The sequence below is a fragment of the Neomonachus schauinslandi genome, chromosome 11 (assembly GCF_002201575.2).
Source record: "Neomonachus schauinslandi chromosome 11, ASM220157v2, whole genome shotgun sequence".
In the NCBI taxonomy this organism is placed as follows: Eukaryota; Metazoa; Chordata; class Mammalia; order Carnivora; family Phocidae; genus Neomonachus; species Neomonachus schauinslandi.
This window is the reverse complement of record NC_058413.1, coordinates 94,812,146-94,834,903: the sequence shown is the minus strand read 5'-3', so window position 1 is coordinate 94,834,903 and position 22,758 is coordinate 94,812,146. Positions and strand designations below refer to the sequence as shown.

The window sequence follows — 22,758 nt, the reverse complement described above, 5'->3', positions numbered from 1 at the left end:
TTGCCAAAGAGAGAGGAAGAACTAAATTTCTTTATTTTGCCACCCATTTGGGCAATTGCCTTGAATTTTTATTTATTTATTATATTGGGTGGGGTAGGGGCAGAGAGAGAGAGAGAATCTCAAGCGGATACCCTGCTGAGCACAGAGCCCAACAACGTGGGGCTCAATCCCACAACCCTGAGATCATGACCTGAGCCCAAAACCAACAGTTGGACTCTCAACCAACTGACAGGCACCCCTGGGCATTGCCTTGAAAATGATGATGTTGAATGGGCTCCATGAGGACAAGGGCCCTCAGGTCTCTTCAGAACTGTTTAGAATGCCTAGAACAGTGTTAGATACATAGTAGGTGCTCAATAAACGTTGAAAGAACGGATGAGGATGTGGTTTAGAATAACCACCCTGCCCCCCTCCTGGGAGGGGGGGGGGACCTCAAAGAGCATGTGCCATGGATTTTGTCACCAGTGTCATTTTTTTAGGTAAGGGACTAATGACCGTGGGCACTGTGCTCTACCTAGACCGGTGTGACTCTTCCGAAGGCATTCTTTGGATAGAGCCTTTAGAACAGTCTAGAGCTACCAACAGCTCTAAAGAGGCTTTCAGGGATGTTTTTACCATTAGAGCTTTGTGGGTGAACATAGGGATTTTCATCATTGAAAAAAACAGTTCTGGAATGAATAACCACTGGCTTAATTAAATCCTTTGCTTACCATCTTCTGAAGTTTTCCCACAGCAAATGCCTTCTTTGCTCACAGCTAGAACTTTGGGTCTGTTTAAGTTTGGAAAGATCTTGAAAGCAGCCTGCCAAGAGGTTTTGTATGCAAGGAAGAGAAGGTGAATTAGGAAACTTTCCCAGTTTGTTTTATTCCTGAAGCTCAAGTAGTGAGGCATTCTTGAAGGGAAGAGGTGAACTCATTTTAAAAAAGGCATGATTTGATGAGTCATTGGGTCCAATTAATTTCATACCTACCCTGTAAATTATTAGAATCTGGCAAAAAGATATTTAGTATGTTTAAGGAAGATATATGTTTGGGGATAAAGTTTGCACTTTGGTCATTTTATATAGCTGGACGGATCTCTTTCCAGTTAACACGCAAAAAATACGCAATTTAATAACAAGAGTTCTCAGGGTAGAATTATGCTAGGGTACACCAGCAGGTGGCGATGTATCCTGGTCTGATCATTAGGAAAGTGGCTTGGAACGTTAATCTGCTGCTATTCTTTCCCAAAATAAACATTACAAAATTAGCTGGCTGTGCCCTGAACTTAAAAAAAAAAAAAAGCAATAAAGAGTCATCTTTGGCCTCTGTTTATCTTTTCCTTTTTTTACCCCGTTCTAACGTCAGCCTTAGCTCATGCATCTATTCAGGGATAATGATCTTTTCATGAACTGTTGCAGGTTGACTTTTAGAAACAGCATTGTTAAGAGGTAATTGTTTCCCCTCTCCACATCCACTGCTTATTAAATTTGCTTTACCACTTGATTTCCACAAAAAGGCTGAGGACCCTCACCCACCAATACAGGTTTAAACCCATTAAGTCTGAAAACAGGTAAAGGGACAGCCACTTTAGACATTGGCAGGCAGAACTGAACTATATTGTATGTGGTACTTAAATTGCTACACTGGAATTATGCAACCATAAAACTAGATGGATATCTAAATGTACCCGGTAGGGAAAAAAAAAAAAAAATACGGGAACTCTTCAGAGAGACCTGCAATGCTTTCTACTGGATAAATTATTTGCTGCTCCCACTTCTCTCCACAGCAAGCTTGTGAAGTCGCTGTGGAAAGCACCATGCTTTCTCCACTTGGCAAATCATACATTTCATTTTGCCAAGGCAGAAGCAGCCCCAAAGCAATATTATACCAAGAAATCCTGGCTCCAATTCCCAAACTCTCTTTCCCCCCAGCCCTACACACCTCCGTCCTCTAACTCTCCCCTGGCAGCCAGGATTTGGGCGTGGCGGCCCCTGCCCCGGGATGAAGCCAGCAGGTGCCCCAGGTGAGCGTCCAAGGCCAAACCCTCTCTTTGCTGGGGTTTGCTGCATTAGAGAGGGACGGTGTCCAGGCACCTGGACCTGAGTTCTTCGCTTCCATCAGTCACAAGCGGTCTTTACGTGTTATCAGAAAATAAGAACAAGTACATTCCATTAAGGAATAAACGTTTCCAGGGCAAGGGGGCGGGTAATTCCCAAAGAGCCTCTCATCCCGGACGCCTCGGGACCGGGGGAGTGTTCTTCGGCGGTCTCCGGGGAAAGCCGAGTTAGTACAAGCCAGGCTCCAAAGTACAGCTCTCCGGCGCTCGCGGGGCCCTCGGGGGCGACGCTGGGTTGGTGGGTGGGTGGGTGGGCCTCCTGGGGCGCGCCGGTTCCCACCTCCCTCCGCCTCGCAGAACTACTTTTTCGCTCCCCCAAACAAGACTCCGGCGGAGGCGTCCGCGCGGTCGTGGCGCGCGGGGAGGCGCGGGGGAGACGACGCGGCCGGGCGGCGAGGGCGGCGGGGCGGCCCCGCGCGCCGCGGAGGGATCCCGGGTGAGGCGGCTTCCCGAAGTCAGAGGGGAGGAGGCCAAAAAAAGTCGGCGGGGGAGGGGAAGAGCGAGCTCGCGCTGGACGCGGACGGGGCCGGGAAGACAGAACCGGAACCGGAACCCGTGCGCGCGCCTGCAATCGTCGCGCGTCCCCCACCGCCGGCGGTCTCCTCCGCCCGCCGCGCGCGCTCCCGCGAGGGCCCCAGGACCCGGCGAGCCGGCCCCCGCGCTCCGAGTGGTCGCCGCCGCCGCGCTGCCGCCGCCGCCACCGCTGGCCTCCGGGACCGGTGTTTCGAGGCCGGGCCGGACGGGAACCTCCCGCCCCTCGCGGGAACCACCGCCTACCGGCGCGTCGGGGAGGAGCCGCCGCCGCCCGTGCGGACTGCGGAAGAGTCCGGGCCTCGCAGGGATGGGGAGCAACCCGCGGCACTGAGAGACCAGGTTCCTGTCACCTCTGGCTGCGGGACCTCCTCCCCCGGCGCCCGCGGTCGTCCCAGCGCCCGGAGCCTGGTGGGGGCGGCGAGGAAGACGAGAGGGGTCCCCCGGCCCGGGGACATGGAGCCGCGCGAGCCTGGCGCGGGACGGCCCGAGACGCGGCCGAGGCTGCGGCCACGAGCGGCCGGCAGCCCCAGATAGAGAGCGGAGAGCTGAGCGGCCGGCCCCGCGGCGGCGGGGACTCGCAGGCCCCCGACTCTCCGGAGGAGGAGCCGACACCCAGCCCCGCGCTGATCCCGCCCCAGCCCCGGAGGGATTCCCGGGCCCCTTCCCCTACGGCTCGCCGACTTCCCTCCGTGACGAAGTTTTCTCCTTGTGCCTTCCCGAGGATTGAGCTCTAGCTCTCGAACTCGCCTTCTGGCGGACTTCCTTGGTTTGTTTTGGGAGATAACCTGTTTTGCTCCGACCTACATCCCCTTTCCTTGACCCTTCCAGTCGGATGTTCTAGATGACTGAATGGAGTTTTGAGTTGGACTTTTGTGTCCCTTACGGAGTCGGGCCTGATCCCAGAGCACTGGGGGTGGGGTGGAGGTGTTACTGTAAAATGCAAGTTGGATAAAAGGAGGACCTCTCGCCAAGGGCCCCAATGAGTGGCACACAGTCTACTATCACCGACAGGTTGGTATGAAGCTCCCTTTGCGCTTAGCTTCCCTGGATTCGGCCTGACCTAGCAGAGAGTCAGTGATTGCCGATTGCCTTTGACCAGTGAAGTTGACAGGCATAGGAGAGAGGGTTGTTTAGGAGCTCTGCAATTAGACTGGGGTTGCTGCCAAGTTACCCAGTTGATTGAATTTGGAAATGTAGCTTTTTTCCGGAGAGAAACTTTTCTCCAGATTCTCAGAGAAGGGGTAGGTAAAGCCATGATTGTGGTTTTTCTGTTTGTAGCGTGCATTGGGATTCTGTACTTATCTTGGAACCAGAGGAAGGTCATTTTGGGTGAAGGTCAGTGCCCGAAGTCGGCTGGGGTATTGGTGCATCATTGGTTTTCCTCCTGCCTTGTAGTTCTCTAGACACTGCTAGATTTTAGGAATTGCTGTTTGTGAACTTCATTCTGAGACTACTGCATGATGATTTTTGAACTTGGTCTTCTTTGAATATTGAGCTGCGTAGTGTTTATGATCTAATAATTTTCCAGAATGTTGAAATTACTAGTAAATCACAGGCTCTTGCTGGAGCTAAAAAGGGGGGAGGGAAAGTCATGGGGCTTGATTTTAATTGCTGCATTTTTAGTATTTCATCTTCCAGCAGCATTTGCATTTAAGGGATACAAACCCTAAGCGAATTAGGTAGTACAAGCATGGCAGGTAGATTCGTTGAGTTCTGTGAGTGAGTCCTTTCTACTACTTATCTATGTTGCCTGGTGGTTGGTGAATTGAGCTAGACTATGTGGTTTAAATGGAGCTTCTTTACTCTTAAGGGTTATTCTTTGGAATATTAGGTTAAACAGTAAATTCCTTTACTGTATTTTATTTCTCAATTTCATTATGACATTGTATGCTGGTTCCAAATTTCAGTCAACCTTTTTTTTTTTTTTAAATTAATTTTTAAACCATTACATCATTTAAAAAAAAAAAAAAAAGGATCAAATAACTGAATTAGGGGGCCAAAGAAAGCACTTTGATGAAAAGCGCAACAATAGTGCTTCTGCAGAAAATAGTTGAATTTCCTAATAGGAGAGTTTCACCCAATCGTCAGACTCATTTGTTGATTTTAAAAAGGCCAAATTCCATTATCGTACCATAACAGCTACTCCAGAAACAGAACTTCCTCTTCCTGTTGATGCTTTCCAGTGTCACGTGGATGTTCACCTAAAAGATTCCATTAAATATTTAAACTATATTCTTTGTTTGTGTATTTTTTTTAAAATGCAGTTTAGTTTTCAACTTTTCAGACTGTACCCATAACAACGAGTAGCAACAATGCTTATCCCAATTTCTTCGGGTCATCCCCATTCCTGTTCCTTTCAGGGTGTTTTGCTACTGAGAAATCACTGTAATGGGTTTGTGGGTAATTGTTTTTATTTTCCTGGTTCATTCAATTCTGGCCCTCTGTGTTGAGCCTTTAGACAAGAAGTCTTATTAGGAACTAATGTAGTGTAGGTAGTTTTTATTGTCATACTAGGGGTGGTTAATTTTGTAGAAATAGAACCTAGGGTCACCTGCTCATTTCACATGAAAATCACCTGATAGCACCCACATAATAACCTTCTTCCTCTCTGCTTCTCAGAGATTTTCTTGCCTTTTTTTATTATCTTGGAAATAAAATCTCAGGATTTAGGGTTTTTTGATAAGTTAGATGGGGGATAAATAACACAGGAAACATGCAGTCAGTGAATGTTCTTTGCCAGGCCCTGTGCTAGGCACAAAGGATTAAAAGACGGGTATTCTAAGTATAAGATGAATCTGCAAATTGGTTTGGGTATTAATATCCTTGAATTAGTTCAGGTGCTGGCTGATTTCACATACTTTTTTAAATGGGGAAGAAAAAACTTTAAAAGCCGCTTAATTTAATATGCATTGCGGAGACAGTATGGATACCTGTATCTTAGGAATTTGTACTAGTTTTTGTTTTTTTTTTTTAAACAAGATTATTCTTAGGTGACTGTTACATTTTCTTTAAACACATCTTACTCTGTAAATATCAAGCATTCATTTGCTCACTAGGAGAGTAGTTGTCCCTGATTTGAATATATGTTGGGGTGAAATCTGGAAGTGCTGGTTTATTTTTTTTCCAGGGTACCTTAACAAAGTTATGAGTATAGAGTAGTTCTTAGCTTCTTCTCAGCTCTATCTACCTCATCCTCTTTTCTCTCTAATTCCAGTGACCTCTAGATATATTTTGCTGATTCTAGAGCTATTGGCAAATTAACAGTGCCAGTAAAGCTTTTTAAAGATCCTTTCAAGTTTGAAGTACCGTATGTGGTATGGCTTTGTTTTGTAGAGTGTGCAGACCCACCAGGCCAGCTGTGTGAGTTAGAGTTCTTTCATTGTGGTGCTTCTGACTACAGAGTCTGTCTGTCCTCATTTGAAATCAGACTAGCTGGTTTTGGGCGTTGTTCTGTTTTGCAGTTTGCGGCAGGCGACACATGGCTGAACAAGATAAGAAGGGTTTTATTCTTGTGTTAGGGACGTGCTGGGGCTGGGATGGAATTCAGCTATGTTTAGGCTCTGATTGGTCACTGTGGATACTCAGAACTCTGTTATATCCTGTTATTATTTTACAGTTAAATTAACACATTCATTTACTCCCTTCTCTTCCTCTTCATCTTCTACTCTCCAGATCCCTTACCCCCTCCACCCTTTTTTTTTTTTTTAAAGATTTTATTTATTTATTTGACAGAGAGAGAGACAGCGAGAGAGGGAACACAACAGGGGGAGTGGGAGAGGGAGAAGCAGGCCTCCCGCCGAGCAGGGAGTCCGATGCGGGGCTCGATCCCAGGACCCTGGGATCATGACCTGAGCCGAAGGCAGATGCTTAACCAACTGAGCCACCCAGGCGCCCCCCCCTCCACCCTTTTTAAAAGGTGTATTCATCAATTTAAAATCCAAACTATGTTCGTGGTAGCGACTGTTTTTATGTAGTGTGTCTGAATAGTGTTTTTTTTTTTTTAATCTAAGCAGCTTATGAATACCATCTAGTGTCTTGCTTTGTAACTTCCGTGAGACGTATAGTTTTTCACTTTTAGAATCAGCACTTGTAAAGTGGTGGAAATATCTGATTGCTGTTCTTCAGTTTGCATCGATTGCTTTATTCAGTCCTGAAATACATCCTAATTGTTTGCAGTCCTCTTAGACACCTATCTTCTGTCCCTGAAAGTTTAGGAGTCTTATGGCACTTGGAATTTCTTCTGAGAGATAGGGGAGAACGCCCTTTCAGTGGATTCACTAAATGATTTCAGGCTAGATTCTAGAACAGTGAATTTTCAGGGACGATACAGGTGGGGTTTTGTTGTAAGGGTCTTAACTTGAAATAAATGGATCTTTGTTTGGTCTAGGAGTTACCTAGGAACTAATGTAGTTAGTTTTGATTGATAGATAAACAAAGGTTTTTGATTTATTGGCATTTTCTTAGTACTAAGTTCAGGTGTAAAGTTGTTTAACTTAAGCAAACTTCTGGTGAGTGTGTAAACCTGTGACTTTATATGCATATACGCAGTAATTGACATTTTCATCCAGGTTACTTTTTCTGCCATCATATAATGCTGTTGATTAAAAAACAAAACAAAACGACTCCTGTATGTGTACCATTTTCAAGGTTGCCTGAGTTGTCTGCAAGTTTAAATTATGTGTACCATTTACTTGTAAAGTCAGTCATTTGATAAATACAGAATTGAGATTAGGGACTAGGATCACAGTGCTAGGTTTACATTCAGTTTAATGTTCTTCCAGTGCCGTATAAAATCCTGGTTCATACAGACATGCAGTAGTACAGTCACTTGTACACTTTTACAGGAGTCAGCATGTACAGGACCAAGTAAACTTTTAAAAGAAGTGCAGAGCTGTAGTCTTCCTGCTGAGTGGCACATTTATAAGATGTTCATATTTATTTGGTGAGGTGACAAGAGAATCTGTCTGAATCACTATAAAAATATGGTAATCTGGAAATGCTTAACGCATTGGTGGTTTATCGTTAAAATGTAGTAAATGACATCGAGGTAACGTACAGGATTTTTTAACTAAATTTGAATTTTCAGTTTAAAAAGTGAAATTTGAGACACACTTTGATAAAATCCATACAGGGTGGATTTTACATATTTTTCTGGGGAGCGTTATGATTCCAGAGAAAACAGTCAGAAAATCTTTGAGCGTATGTGGTGACCTCTTCTGAAAGCCATCTAGAAATGGGTATGAATTGCCTACCAAACTGATACGGGTCGAAGAAAGCAGGATATTTTAATGGTTTTCCGGAGGTCATTGGAGAGACTCTTACGTTATGGTTGTCTGACAAAATTATTAGAAATGTTTCTTATCATATAATTGCTTATCTCCTAGAAATTGACCACGTCACATTTCCAGGAACAGGGAGCTGGAGCATAACTTCTTTTAGTCTCCTTTGGTAAAACTTGATGATGTTTTAAAGTTGAAAACATTCTCTTTTCCCTTTTAATAATTTAAGAGTCCTCAAAATAGTGGCATTTGAACTGAAATTTTAAAATGAGCAAAATTATAAATATTTTGTTTCTTTTTGAGTAAAATACTCTCCTGTATGTAACGATATCTTATTACAGTGTAATTCTTTAACATTTATAATGTTTTGACTCCCAGTAGGGCAGATCATCATTTACATTTAGGCAACTCATAGAGTTTAAGTCAAGATTATAAAACTGGAAAGGAGAGACCCATGATTTTAACCTAGATTTTCTGATTCTCAAGTCCCCCCCTTTTTACTTTAAATTATTGTCTTTGTATGTGCATTATTTTTTTCTGTCCTACTTTCCTTTAGTAATTTTCCGATCTGGCCAAGTTAGTGTTGGCTTTTTCTCTTATAAGATGTTTTCTAATTATCTATTCTAGAGGATCAAGCTCTGGTCACTTCCTCACGAGACTGAACAACAATCTGATTGATCTAGTAGTCAGGAAGTTTTTCCTGATCTTTAGCTCAAACTTTTAATTTGTCCTGTTACTTGTATATACTTGCTGTAGCAGGCTAAATAATGCTGTCATCCCATTTTGTGTTTATACAACTCTAAATGGTTCAGACAGTTAACCAGCACCCTTTCCCTACCCCCACCCTTAGTCTTTGCTTAGCCAAGTTGTATGTTCTATTGATTTGTCTAAAAATCAGCCTGTCCCTCTTAATGTCTTATTAGCTTTTCCCCAGTTGCTCTCCTAGTGCAAAATGATTTTTTTCCTCAGATGTGCTCCTAGGACAAAATGTCTCTATTTTATCTTTACCCATATTCTAGAGCAGCAAGTTCCAACTTCAGTTTAATGTAATCAGGGGGGCTTTAGTTTTCTCTAGGCATAGCCCAAGATTAGCGCTAAAGAGATTCTGAAGTTCATTTTAATTCACTTTTAAGTTAGATAGTTTTCAGAATGGATATGGGAGATGTCACGATCAAATAAAACAATAAATTTATACAAACAGCATAATTACTAAATCAACTAAGCAATTACTCATGTTATAAAAGGCTTCTTTACAAAGCGATTCTTTTAAATATGAGTGCCCCTAATGTAAGAAGTGTTATCAATTATGTGACAAATGGGTAGCAAACAAAAATAATAAGCATTAGGAGCCACCCTTGGTTGAAAATCAATCAGAAGTGAAGATAAAACATCTCTGAACTTATAAGTAAATGAAGAGATGTGATTGTAGCTCTGAAGTATCTGTTGGAATGTGGTGAGATACATCTGGAAGTTGTTATTTTTTTTTTTATTTTTATTTTTTGCAGAGGTTTTTCAGTCTCACCTTAAATTGTATGTCACTTTTCCCATTTTTTTGTTTATTGAGTTTTGCCTTATTTTTTGTTTTCCCCCCCACATATGAGTGAAGAGGACTTCATCTGCAATACTTAGCATTATTTTTCCCGTGAAATACAGTATGGTTAAAATTGAAATAACATTTTACTTTTTTGCCACTGTATTTATACGAACTACTACTAATGATAAGCGGCCATAAAAGAAGGAAAAAGGGCATATTTAAATTATAAAGTACATTAAGATTATAGAGCTCTTGAATATTTTATTGATAGATCTTTTTCATTGATAGTAACTTAGTTTAAAGTCTTTGTTCTTTTGTATTTTGCTAGCAATTTTGTTTCCTCAAACTTTAGAATTTTGGAAACATGCCCAAGTTAGGGCATTTTAATTTTTCAACTTAGAATATGTGGAATGCCAAGATAGCCATATATGAAGGATTTTGTGAGGCAGCTTCTAACTCCAAGAGAACCCTATGAAGCTAGTGCCTTAGAATAATTTTTAGCTTTTTGATTCTATGGAGGTAACACATGATGGTCTGAAGGTCAGAGGCTTTACCTAAATTGCATAAGCGTACGTTTGTTGACTTTCAGTAAAAGAAGAAATACACTAAGTTTGCCTTATTGAATCAGCATGCACCAGTGCAGCTGACAGTTTAGATTCATACCAAAACAGGATCTTTTACTAATTCAAATGCTGAATTCTGGTTTTTGAGATCATAGTCACATGATAGGCCTGGGTTTCTTCCCAGTGTTGAAAGACAAGCAAATCTAATGGCCAATGAAAAATTAGATTTCCTGTCTTGGGACTATGAGTAACAATTCACGAAGAAATTCACAAAGAAATGTAAGAAAACCTGGTTTAGTTAATGCTTACAATTAATTAGCCACTTGTTATACTGCTTTTTCTTTAATGTTATAAAACCTATTCTAGTCATTTAAAGATATTGCTCTGAGACTACAGTTTTGGTCAAGTATTTCATTTAAATGTTCATTTTAGGTTCACACCCTCAAGAAATCAAAGAGGATTTTATAGGTCATCTTTGGATTCAGAAAATGTAGATTTTATATATATTGTTGAAAAACTGGTGATTTCATCAGCATCTGAAGAAGTTATATGTGAAATTGATCATGTAATGCAGAAGTTGGCTATATCTTATCTAGAAGAATAACAAGTCCAAAATACAGATCATTCCCAACTAGCAATGGTTTGACTTTAAGATAATGCAGAGGAGATATGCATTCATTAGAAACTGTACTTTGGATTTTGAATTTTGATATTTTTCTGGGCTAGTGGCATGCAGTACAGTACTCTCTCTTGACGCCAGTTAGTGGCAGCAGGCCTGCTGCCCTCAGCCATATGATCATGAGGGTGAACAACCAATATACTTAAAATCATTCTGTATGCGTATAATCGTTCTATTTTTTACTTTCAGTACAGTATTCAATAAATTACATGAGATATTCAACACTTTGTTATAAAATAGGTTTTGTGTTAGATGATTTTGCCCAACCATAGGCTAAGGTAAGCGTTCTGAGCACGTCTCAGGCTAGGCTAAGCTATGATGTTCAGTAGGTTAGGTGTACTAAATGCACTAAATTCAACTTACGATATTTTCACCTTACAGTGGGTTTATTGGGACATAACTCTATCATAAGTTGAGGATGATGTCCATACTTAAGTACATATAGCAAATCTCTTGAAGGGGCTTAGACATACCCTTCCGTAGATTTTAGATGGGTTATCTGCCTGTGTTCCAGACATAAGGTGGTATGATGTGGTTTGCCCTGTATAGTCTCTGTGGTTTAACTCAGAGGAAGTGGTTCTTGCGGGTGAAGGTCTGATCTTTTCAGAGATTGTTGGTGGCACATGCAACATCAGCTTATTTCCTGTTTTATTGGCTGTTTGGGTAAGACCTTCTCAGAGCAAGTACTGCTGAAGGGGTATTTAAATATTTTGTAGTGGCAGGATAGATGGTTATAATGTTGTATAATATCTACCTCTCAGGTGATATGAGGGTTAAATTAATGTTTGTGAAGTGCTTTGAGATCCTAAGATGAATAGTGCAGACATGTCCCTAATCATGTTTGCAAGTTATTGCTATGTTCAGATATTGCTCAAATTTAAGGAAAAACATGTTCATGCAGTAAAGCGTTGCTGTGTGGACCTTGACTTTTGTAACCATTCAAGTGTTGTTTAATCACTATAAGAGTCATGGTTAGGATTTTTTCTTTTTTTTTTTTTTTTTCCCTTCTAACTCTATAATTTTACCCTACATGGGTTAACTTAATGGAGTAGATATCTTGTCTATAGTACTGGTTAAAGCTTTTTTACAAAACTTAATGGTTCGAGCATGCTTCCTCACTAGTTTAACTGGCATACTAAAATAATAGAATTTAGAGAATTTCCTTTGAGATCCGTGGTTGTACCACCCATATACAAAACCCTTTGTTGGCTTTGCTGGAACCTTAAGATGAACAAACTGATCAAATTGCAAATGTCATAGTTCTGATTTTTTTTTTTTTTTTTTTTTGCCTTTGCATGTAGCCTTTGCCACTTAAAAAAATTAACGATGAATATTTTCGGGGAAGAGGCTTTCTTTAAAGCTACATTGTCAACTAAGTTTTGAGTTCCTCAAGGGTAGGAAGATAGTTCTTATTCATTTTTAAGTAATTATTATTTGCTTTATTGTATTTTTGTTCCTTTTTTAATATTAAAAAGCTTAATGAAGATAAAATAGCCCAAACTATTCAACTAAGACAATGTTGTTCAGGTTAAAAAAAAAATACACAAGAAAATTCAAATGATATATAATGGTAATAATAAAGTCTCCCTCTGATCTTACCTCTATCCCCATACACCTACCACTTCTCATACTCTCCTCAGAGGTAACCATAGGTAGGTTTTTTTGGTCTATCTTCCAAAACATCCTTACAAATATAGCAGCCTATTATTTTAATATTCTTTGTATCTACCCCATAGTAGGTATATCTATCAGTTTCTGCGAGGTTGTGCTACCATAACAACAGCTTCAAATTTCAGTGGCTTACAACACTGGTTTATTTCTTGCTTACATTACACCTTGTCAGCTGTGGATTGGCTGCAGCATTTTTGGAACCCTGGCTGAACGAGCAGCCCCTGTCTGGGATATGTCATTTGCATGGCAAAGGGAAAGAGCAGGAAAACTGATGCAAACATGTAGGGTCTCTTAAAGCTTCCCCTCAGTCATGGTGTACCTAAATCATTCACATATCTTTGGCCAAAGCAAGTCATATGGTCAAGCTCATTGTCAGTGTGCCAGGGATGAATGCTCCTCCCACAGGTGGCATTGCAAGTCACATAATAATGGGTAAGGGTGTATAATCCTCTTAAGGAAGGGAAGGGGAGAGTAAAAAGTTAGGAACAATAACATAGTCTATCACAGGAAGTGCTCAATAAATGCTCGTTAGATGGGTTGTTTTGAATCTGTGTAAGTTTTTTTTTTTTAATGGACTATTTCAAACATACACAGAAGTACAGAGAATAGTATGAAGAACCTCCGTGTTCCCATCATTAGCTTCAATAATTATCAATGCACAGACAGTCTTGGTTCATCTGTTTCCTTGCCCTGCTTCTCCATCAGATTATTTTGAAGCAGTTTCCAGAGATTTCAACTATAAATATTTCACTAAGTATCTCTGAAAAAGTCCGAAAGTGTGACTTCCTTTAGTAAATTCTTACTGTCTAATAGTTTGAGGTAATGGTACTAGGGACTGACAGGTGTCAAGTAGGAGAGGATGTTCATGGAGTGCATCTGGAATTTGACAGCCAGAAACCTGTTTTGATTTCATTTTGAATATTTCTGGAGGAGGTTTACAGCAGAATGTCATGTTTTTCCCAGCACCTCCTTTTCTCTGTGTGTCTGTGTGTATGTATATAGCAGAAGCAGGTAATTAACCCCTGGAAAAAATAACATTGCAACAGATTTGATTTGCAAGAGGTTTCATTTCTCACTGAGCCTCTGTTGGAATGATGCCAACTGAAAGGAATCACAGCCCTTAATGGCTCTAAGTCTTCTGGGAGTTCCCAGTCAGTGATGTTATTTACTCTGAAGGAGGAACATCAGAACCATTTATAAAAATCTTATATTCACCTATCCTGTTTGCTGTGCAGAGAAAGGCTCTATCAGTCTTTAAGGAGATCCCTAAGATGATCTAAAAGTAAGGAAGAGAGTCTAACTTTAATTTAGAAATAATTGACACTTGCTCAGGTTAGTTGTCTGAGGGACTTAAAGCCTCCATTTTGACTCAAGACTACAGATGTTATTAGCATGCAGGATAATACAGTAAGTTTCATTTCTTCATTATGCATCTAGGATCATCAGCTTCACAGGAAATTCTTTGGGGGAAGGGGTGTTATGTAATCAACAGTGGGAAGCAAATTAAACAGATAGAATCCCTTCTTCGGTTTGTAGATTGGCCGGTGACAGTGAGGTGATCAAAGAAGATTTATACAAACTAGTGAATAAACTATTATATATAACATGATGAAAGTAGTTTATTTTAGTATAGTACTACTAGCTAATTTTGCTTTCTTGATGGGCTTCTTTTGCTGTGCTTAGAGACACTTAGGTTAAAATGGTCTTTCTAGGTATCCAAATGGTTTGTTTTCTTTAATTAAGTTATATTGTTAGTCTCATTTCAGGATCTGCGTAGTAACTGCAGTAGAAAATGCTTGGCTTGTAAAATCATTGGCTTGTAAATACAACTTTTATTTAAATTTGAGTTTTTCTTGGCATTGAACTGATTTCTGGCTTTGGTTGCTTGGGACAATATAGTCTATTTAAAATGTAAATAGTTTTTTCCCATGGAGAATAACTCTTGGACTTGGCCATTGTTCATGTTATTTTTCTGTTGTATCACAATAGAAAAACATTCGTTTTCAGAGATAATAATTTGTCGGTACCTTTGTCAGAATAATATATTTGTACTTCAGTTGCATTTGTTAGTTGCACAATTTGGGGAAAGGTTTGTGGTTTCCAGTTACTGTATTTACCCAGAAACTCTACAAGATGAGAATTCTTGAGACAGCATTTAAAAGTAAGTTGGGTGTGTTGCCTGGATGTGACTAGTAAAAAAAGAGAAGCTTCTCCCATGCAATTATTGCTTAATTGGATACAAGGTACAATTCTGTTTCCAAAAATAGGAATTAAGTAGAATATTATATGGATAAACATTAGCAATTATATTAATTTTGACTCCACTGGCAGAATTCTTTTTGAGACTATCTTTGTCAGAAATTAAAAGTAGCTGTTAAAGGAAAAGATATTTCAGCTCTTAATTTTATGTGTGTATATATATTTTTATATAATATATACATGTATATATATTTACTTTTGTAAAAGAGAGCAATAGAAGAGAACTGATTGAAGATGTAGAAAAAAGAGCTTCCTGGGCTTAGTGTGTCTGACTTGTTCGGATGCTTATTGTAACTGGGAGACCATAGGTAATCTCTCTGAACAGCAGTTTAGTTTCCTTATCTGTAAAAATGAGGGTAACAATACTTAATTTTCAGAGCTGTTGGGAAGGTTAAGTGAGAATGTGTTTAAGTACCTACTGTTTAAATCTCTGAAGTTAGTTTGGTTTTCCTAAAATTTGATCTGTGCATGTAAAATGATTTTGAATTCACATGTATTTGCTGTTGCTACTACTGTGACAATGTTTTCTCCTTGCTGTGATAATATTCCCTATCCTTTATATTCCAGATTATAGGTTTTTAGAATTAAGATACATTTGGAAGGGAGGAATAGACAAAAGAGAGAGTTATTTCAATTTAGACTGAAACAGTAACCCCTCTAGTTGCTAAATTGGTAAGACTTTTAGGCTTGGCAGTTGATGTTTAAATCTGCCTTTGATCACTCAGGATTTGTCCGGTTCTATCTTTACAACATTAGGTCATTTGTTTATTCATTTATTCAGTAAATAATGAATGCCTGCTCTGTATAGGTCATTGTGTTGGCAAAGTTACTTTGAGCTCTTGCTACCTGCAGATTTATATTTAACAATTAAGAAATTTACCTGTAAGAGTGATATTCATTGATTCATGCTAAAGATTAAGGTGAGAAGTCATGTGTATTTTGGAGAAATAGGGGTATGAAATTATCAATGATGAAATTTATCTTGTTTTCCAAATTAAATTGTTGTGTCCCATCACATACTATCCTGTTATGTTTCCTTTTTATTTTTCAGTTTAATTTTATTTTGGTGAGTTACCTAAAGTGAAAAGGGCAGTGTTTAAGTTGAAATTTAAGAAGCTTTAGATGTTCGTTGCTTTTGAATAGAAGAAATCACATTTCATTGATTAGTATTGCTTTAGTCACTATTTGAAAGAGAACCTCTCTACTCATGAGCTACGTCTTTGAAGGTACTAACAACCTGTTAAGCCTATACTTTGTACATCCAATGGTAAATATGTTGATTTGATCAGTCAAAGATTCTGGAAACTAAAATAGTTCGTTTAGCAAGACAGTCTTAAATCCTGATTACTTGCTGCACTAGTGTTTTATACTTCAGAAAGGTGGAAAGATGACTGTGGGTGAAAAGGAACATTTTAAGGTAGAGGAAGTTTAGTCTCATAAAGAAATTTGGGATGTGGGAAAGGGTTTTATATTTATTGAGTACATATTAAGTGCTAGGCACTGTCCCAGGAACTTTCTGTGCATTGTCATTTTTAATCTTTTAGCTGTTTAAGTTAAATATTGTCCCCAGGTTAAAACAGAGAAAAATGAGGCTTTAAGACATTCACTAATTTGTATAAGGTCACATAGTTTCTAAGCAGAAGAGTTGGGATTATGATTCCAATGCTCATTTTCTTTTGGCCTTCTGGTCTCAGGCTTGCTTATACTGAGTAAGATTGGCTCATCTGGATCAGTCAGTTGATCTTTTGAATCAGTTGGATAAAGCCCAGAAAGTGGATTTTTGTCTTCAACACCACCATTAAGTGTTGTCTTACATTATAATTTCATAACTGTATTTTATTCTTTCTGTTTTTAATCACCTATTTGCTTACTCTCTTTTCCAGATTTCTGACATGAGGGATTTTTGTCTCATTTCCTCTAAAGAATGGCTACATTGTGTTTTGGTTTCTTATTCATTGCTTTAAATATACACAAATGTGTAAACACTGGACTCTTTTGAAGCCTAATATACATTGCTTATAGATCATTTTCCATTATAACTATTCTAAAGTTCTTTTAAGAAGCAAATTTAAGGCCCATCTAGAACAACTTTTGTGAGTTTGTTTTGTTTTGTTTTGGAGGGTTTTTTTGTATTGTAGGCACACAAAGCAGTAAGAAGGGACTCAAAGAATTGTTATCCTGAGTATCTAAGAGGAAGAAAAGGCAGCAAATGAATGATTTTAATGCTAGGTGATCAGGCCTTTGTGAAGTATAAGTGATTTAAGCAAATCGGGTTTAAGTTAAGTGGCAGTGGAGATAATAACTTTAAGGATTTCTTGTTGTAGTAATGATCTTCCCTTTATATTTTATCATTCAGTTTATATTTTCTACCACTTAAAGAAATATGTAAATATCCCTTTTATTCTAAAGCTCTAGATTTATCTTCTGAACCATAAAACAGTTACTTTTTCTTCATTTTTTCTTTGTAAATGACTTTTTTGTTGTTACTGAAATTCTGTGGCATGAATCATTTTAGTTCAGCCACTTTTTATGCTGTAACATTGGAAGGAAAATTTGCTTAAGAGAGATTTAAGTGTGTTTTCTAACCTAATCCTTTTTAAGTATAAATTGTATTATTATTATTATTATTATTATTTTTTTTTTTGCATTTTCTTAGTAACATCAGAGAATCTAGAACAGAGGTAGGCAGATAGTTGATTTAAAAAAGAAGCCTACAAACTAAATCTTTTATTGAATAAGTACTGCTTCTAGGTAGAGAAAGAGTAGGAAATTACAATTTGAGAATTTTATTACTAGGTTTAAAACCCACAGAGAGGATGCATGCAAAAAAGCAATGCCCTTTGAAGCATTCTTATGGATGTGGAGACTTTTCTAGCCCTTAGGGACATCTACAGACATCCGCTATGCTCAGTTCTGGGAAGCTGCTTTTTCCCATGGTTGCAGCCTCCCTGTGGGGTAAAGGTCTGTTAATTTTGCATAAATATTTACCATATCTCATTTTAGCTAGCATTGCTTCCTCACACTGTTAGCAATAAGGAAACCTTTGCTTATCCAGCTTGAAAAGTTTACTGTTCACGATATGACTAGTCTAGAGTATGTTCTGTTATGTTCTGAGGGTTGCTGAAGTTAAAAAATCAGATTGGAAAAAATAACAAGGAGGTAAACAACCAATTCATAGTCTATACATAATCTGGTTATTGTAGAAATATTTGCCCACCCTTATTTTTTTGTATTTAAAAATGAGGTGATTATCATACAGCAGTGTGATTCACTTCAGTCTTGTCACATCTAACAAGTCAAATTATTGTCACTTTCATATATATATTTGTATGATGCTAGTATTAGTTTACATTTGCATTTACTATACTTTTACAACTATTTCTTCACTTAGTAACAATAACAAATAGTTTCTGTTTATCAAGCATCATTCTAAATGCTTTATAGGCATTATATTTAATACATATAATAACATCACAAGGCAGATATCATTCCCATTTTACAGATGAGGAAAAACTTAGATTCAGAGACATTCATTGACTACTAGTCCAGTATTTCCCAGCTAGTACATTTTTGGAGCCAGGTTTCTAATCCAGGTCTTTTGACTCTTGGTTCATTGTATTTGCTACTGCACATAATTTTGGTACCTATCATTTTCATAAAGTTAGAATCCAAACACAAATAGAAAGTATAAAATTCAAATACAAGAAGTTTCAGTCAAAGAAGGTTATTTAGTTTCTTTTCATATAATTTACAGCAGCAATTTCTAAATTGTGATCCAGAGAACATCAGGACACTTTAATAGAAATACAGTTTTTTATTTTGCCAAATTGTCTTATGATCCCTACATTGTCTCAGGCACTCAAGGCAAAAGGTAGAATGTAAAATGGAATCAATGTGTCATCCCCAAACTTTTATTTTATTATTTCAAAAAGGTCCAATCTGTTTTATTAGTCAAAAGCGGTCCAGTATTTGCAATTTCATATGATTTATCCTGGGAGCTTTATCAATATGAATACATCTTAGATCTTGTCATTGCTTGGAAGGATTCTACTTTCAAATTTTTGTGTTTTTCTGTCTCTTACCTTCTCTTCCTTCTCCCTCATGCCCTTTTGGATGTACTCTTTCCCTTCATTGTCATCACCAGGCTTCTCATCTCTCCTATCTGATGCCATCTAGAACCTCTGCTCTTCCTCAACCTTTTATTAATTTCTAGTTGAGCCCTTTTGCCATTCCCTGTACTTTTCTGACCACATAGTATACACCCAATAGACTTCCTGGATTACCTCTCATTTTTCTTTAGAGTGGCCTAGCAAAAGTTATTTCAAAGATGATACTTTCTGTTTTGACGTTTCTCACTCTTTCTTTACCTACCTAGGAGGTAGTAACCCAACCATTAATCTCTCCATCCAAAATGTATTTATTGAGTAAAAGTTATATAATAGGTACTGTAATATTTTATGCATATTATTTTACTTAATTTTCATAATGACTCTGTTAAGTAATGGGTTTTGTTATAAAATGTCCATTTGACAGGGGAAGAAACAAAAGCTCAGAAAGTTTAAGTGGCATGCCTAGTGAGTTGTAAAACTGAGATTTTAGTCTGAATTTGTCTATCTTTGCAACCTTTATTCTTGAATACTATGCTATACTACCAGATATAGTCAGCATTGAATCAGGTAGTTTCTGCATTTTAGGATTTCTAGTCTAATGGAGACAGACACGTAGGCAGCTAAGTGCACAAGGTATAGTGGGGACTCGAGAAGAATCAATACTTTCTGGATAAATCAGAAATAGCTTCATAGGGGAGGTGAATACTTCCTTTGAATCTTGAAACAAGGGGTGTGGTTACCAGACAGGTGAGGGATAGAAGAGCATTTCAGGTAGAAGAAGTAGCAATGTGAACAAAGGCGCAGAGGTGAAATAGCTCATGTTTTCTAGGAATGCATGTAAGTGATTAGAGCAGGGAGGTTGATGATGGGCACAGCAGTTGGTAAAGTTGCAGTGATAGGAGGCACCAGATTATTTTTATGTTCTGAGGAGGTTGGGTTTTATCCTCTGGATTGTGGGAAGCCACTGAAGACCTTTTATCAGATGGGAAATAAGATCAGTGTTATATCATGAGAATGATCATTTGGGTAGCAGTGTGAAGAATGGGTTAGTCTCGAGAAGCAGTTTTAGGGGCAGACAGACCACCGGGGAGACATTTTTCAATAATCCAGATGAAAAAAATGAAGTCCTAAACTGAAATTGTGACAATATCCAGAAAAGAGAAGAGACAAATAGAGCTATTAAGAAGATGTTAATACCAGTAGTATGAAAAGGGAAGATGGTGAAAATGAGGACCTTTCTGGCTTGGGTGTGGGTGTTGGTACCATTTGCCAAGATGGGGAATATAAAAGGGAGGAGGCACAGTTTTGTTATTTTTGTTTGGTTGGTTGGTTAGATGAATATTGAGAAGAGAACGGATGTAGTAAGGGGCAGATTTTGTTTAACGTACTGTAGTAGTTGTCTGTTGCTGCAGATAGTAACGTACTATAGTAGTTTGTTGCTGCATATAGGTTATCACAAATCAATAAATACCCTTGCACTGTCCAACATGGTAGCCATTTAAAGACACATGTAGCCATTTAAATTTAAATTAGTTGAAATTAGGTAAAATTGAAAATGTAATTCTTCAGTCACACTAACCACATTTGAGTGTTCAGTAGCCACATGTAGTCAGTGGCTACTGTGTTGGACATTAGACATAGAACATTTTGATCAGGGGCCTTGGGTAGCTCAGTCGGTTAAGCCTCCAGCTCTTGGTTTCCACTCAGGTCATTGATCTCAGGGTTGTGAGATTACGCCCTGTGTCCGGCTACACGCTCAGCACAGGGTCTGCCTGTCCCTCTCCCTCTCCCTCTGCTCTTACCCCCTCTTGCTCTTTTTCTCAAATAAATAAAATCTTTTTTAAAAAAGGAACATTTTAATCATTGTGAAAAGCTCTGTTGGACACCGCTACTAAACATTTATTATCTCCTACAGTTTGCTATGATCAAATCTGGGAGCAACTTAGCTGGGTGGTTCTGCTTCAAGGTCTCTAATGAGCTTGTAGTCAAGACATCTGCTACTGAAACAAAGGCTTGAATGGAGCTGGTGGATCCACTTCCAAGGGGACTCACTCACATGCTGGGCAGGTGAGTGCTGGTTGTTGGTAGGAGCCCTCAGTTCCTCATCAGGTGGACCTTTCCATAAGGATGTTTGAGGCAGCTGGCTTTACCCAGAGCAGATGATCTTAGAGAGCAAGGTGGAAGCCATAATAACCTTTATGGGCAGACCTTAGTCAGAGGTCACACTGTCATTTTTGTACTAGTCTGTTGGTAACACACATCCTTTCTATTCAGTGTGGGGAAGGACCTATTCAGAGCATGAATTCCAGGAGGCAAGATTCATTGGGGAATATTTTAGAAGCTGCCCACCACTTATGGAATATCCAGGTGTAAATGGCTAATCAATGACGTATGTGTCATCTATATAGAAGTGAGGGCTTGGCTACTGCTATTGTGTTTGTGATGCTAGTTGAAGTAATTTGAATAGGCGAGTTCAAAAGAATGAGATTACATGGGAAGGATGGCCAAAATAATATCTTGGGGGAGGAGAGAAGTGTTCTCAAAGGCTATTGAGAAATGGTTACAGAGAATCAAGGCAGTGATTACAGAGGAGTAGGAGTACTAGAGAGCACAGTATATACAAAGGAAACTTCAGGAATGGATGAAAGTTGAAAGTAAAATGTAATTAACATTGCTAAATGATACAAAGTAGTCAAGTAAAACATAGGAGAGTTATTCTTCCAAAAATTATGTATTGAATAACTGTGCTAAGAACCAGAGAAAGATATGTAGCAAATAAGACAAAGTTTCTAATAATTTATAGAGGCATACCTCCTAGATATTGTGGGTTCAGTTCCAGATCACTGCAGTAAATTTCGTAATAAAGCAAGTCAAATGAATTTTTTGGTTTTCCAGTGCATATAAAAGTTTTGTTTGCCTCATACTGTAATCGGTTAAGCGTGCAGTTGAATTATGTCTAAAAAAAAAAGTACATACCTTAACTAAAAATACTTAGTACTAAAAAATGCTAGCCATCATCTGAGCTTTCAGCAAGCCCTAATCACTGATCGCAGATCACTATAACAAATACAATAATAACGAAAAAGTTTGAAATATTGTGAGAATTACCAAACTGTGACACAGAGACATGAAGTAAACAGATATTGTTGGGAAAATGTCACCAATAGGCTTGCTCAATGCAGGGTTACCACAAACCTTCAATTTGTGAAAAATGCAGTATATGCAAAGTGCTATAAAATGAGATATGACTGTAATACAGTCTGAGGAGATATGGTTAAGGGAAGTTTTCTTGGAGAAAGGTTAGATGTTTGTGAAGAACCTCTTTAAAAGGTAAGGATTTGAGTTAGATGTTTAAGTGTGTGTAGGTGGTGGTGGTGGTGATATGGATAATAGAATGGACATTTTAGACAAAGTATGTTTTTATGTGTGGAATATTGCTAGAACATAAAATTTGTGATGAAGGAAAGTGGTGAGAAAAGACACTGGAAGGATAATTAGAGTGGTCTTGAATGCATGTTAAGGAACTTGCCTTTATCTTGTAATCTCTTTTTTTTCTATACTTAAATTATTTGGGTACTACCTTAATAACTTGCCATAGTCTTATAATCACTGAACTATCCGTTACTTATTTTTTAAAGATAGAATATTATGTTTTATTTTGCTTGTAATTTTAACTTGAGTTGTTGTAATGCTTCTTAACATTGCTTTTTAAATTGAAAATCCATTTCTAAAAGAAACTTTATTTCCTTATTATAAGTAGAAAATCAGTATTTTTGCCACTTACAGAAGCAACAGTAGAAAATTATGCACTATTATTAAATTTTTAAAAATTAAAAATGAAATACATAATGCATCCTTTGGTTTACTGAAATGTCTGCCTGAAAATTAGTTCCTCAGTGAGAAAACTGGTTTTAGTCAGCAATGAAGGGGTATTTGTTTGGACACTGCTTGGTGTATAACTAAGATGAGACTTAAGATCATTAAGACAGATGCATTGTTAAAATTTTGATGTTAACAAATACCAAAATCTCAA

The 22,758-nt window shown here is 38.5% G+C and overlaps 1 protein-coding gene across 7 annotated transcripts in view; it reads left to right on the top strand.

The window, feature by feature from the left end:
• Window positions 1–2,259: 2,259 nt before the first annotated feature.
• ARHGEF12 (Rho guanine nucleotide exchange factor 12) overlaps window positions 2,260–22,758 on the top strand; it is a 155,024-nt gene continuing 134,525 nt past the window's right edge. For 3 of the 7 annotated variants that reach the window (XM_021696453.2, XM_021696455.2, XM_021696449.2), the window contains exon 1: window positions 2,931–3,642. In XM_021696453.2, coding sequence (XP_021552128.1) covers window positions 3,611–3,642 — 32 coding nt within the window. In that variant the 5' untranslated portion in view covers window positions 2,931–3,610. Of the gene's footprint in view, window positions 2,288–2,930; window positions 3,643–20,775; window positions 20,793–22,758 lie in introns of those variants that run through there. The other 4 variants (XM_021696454.2, XM_021696450.2, XM_021696456.2 and 1 more) reach the window with 3 other exon arrangements.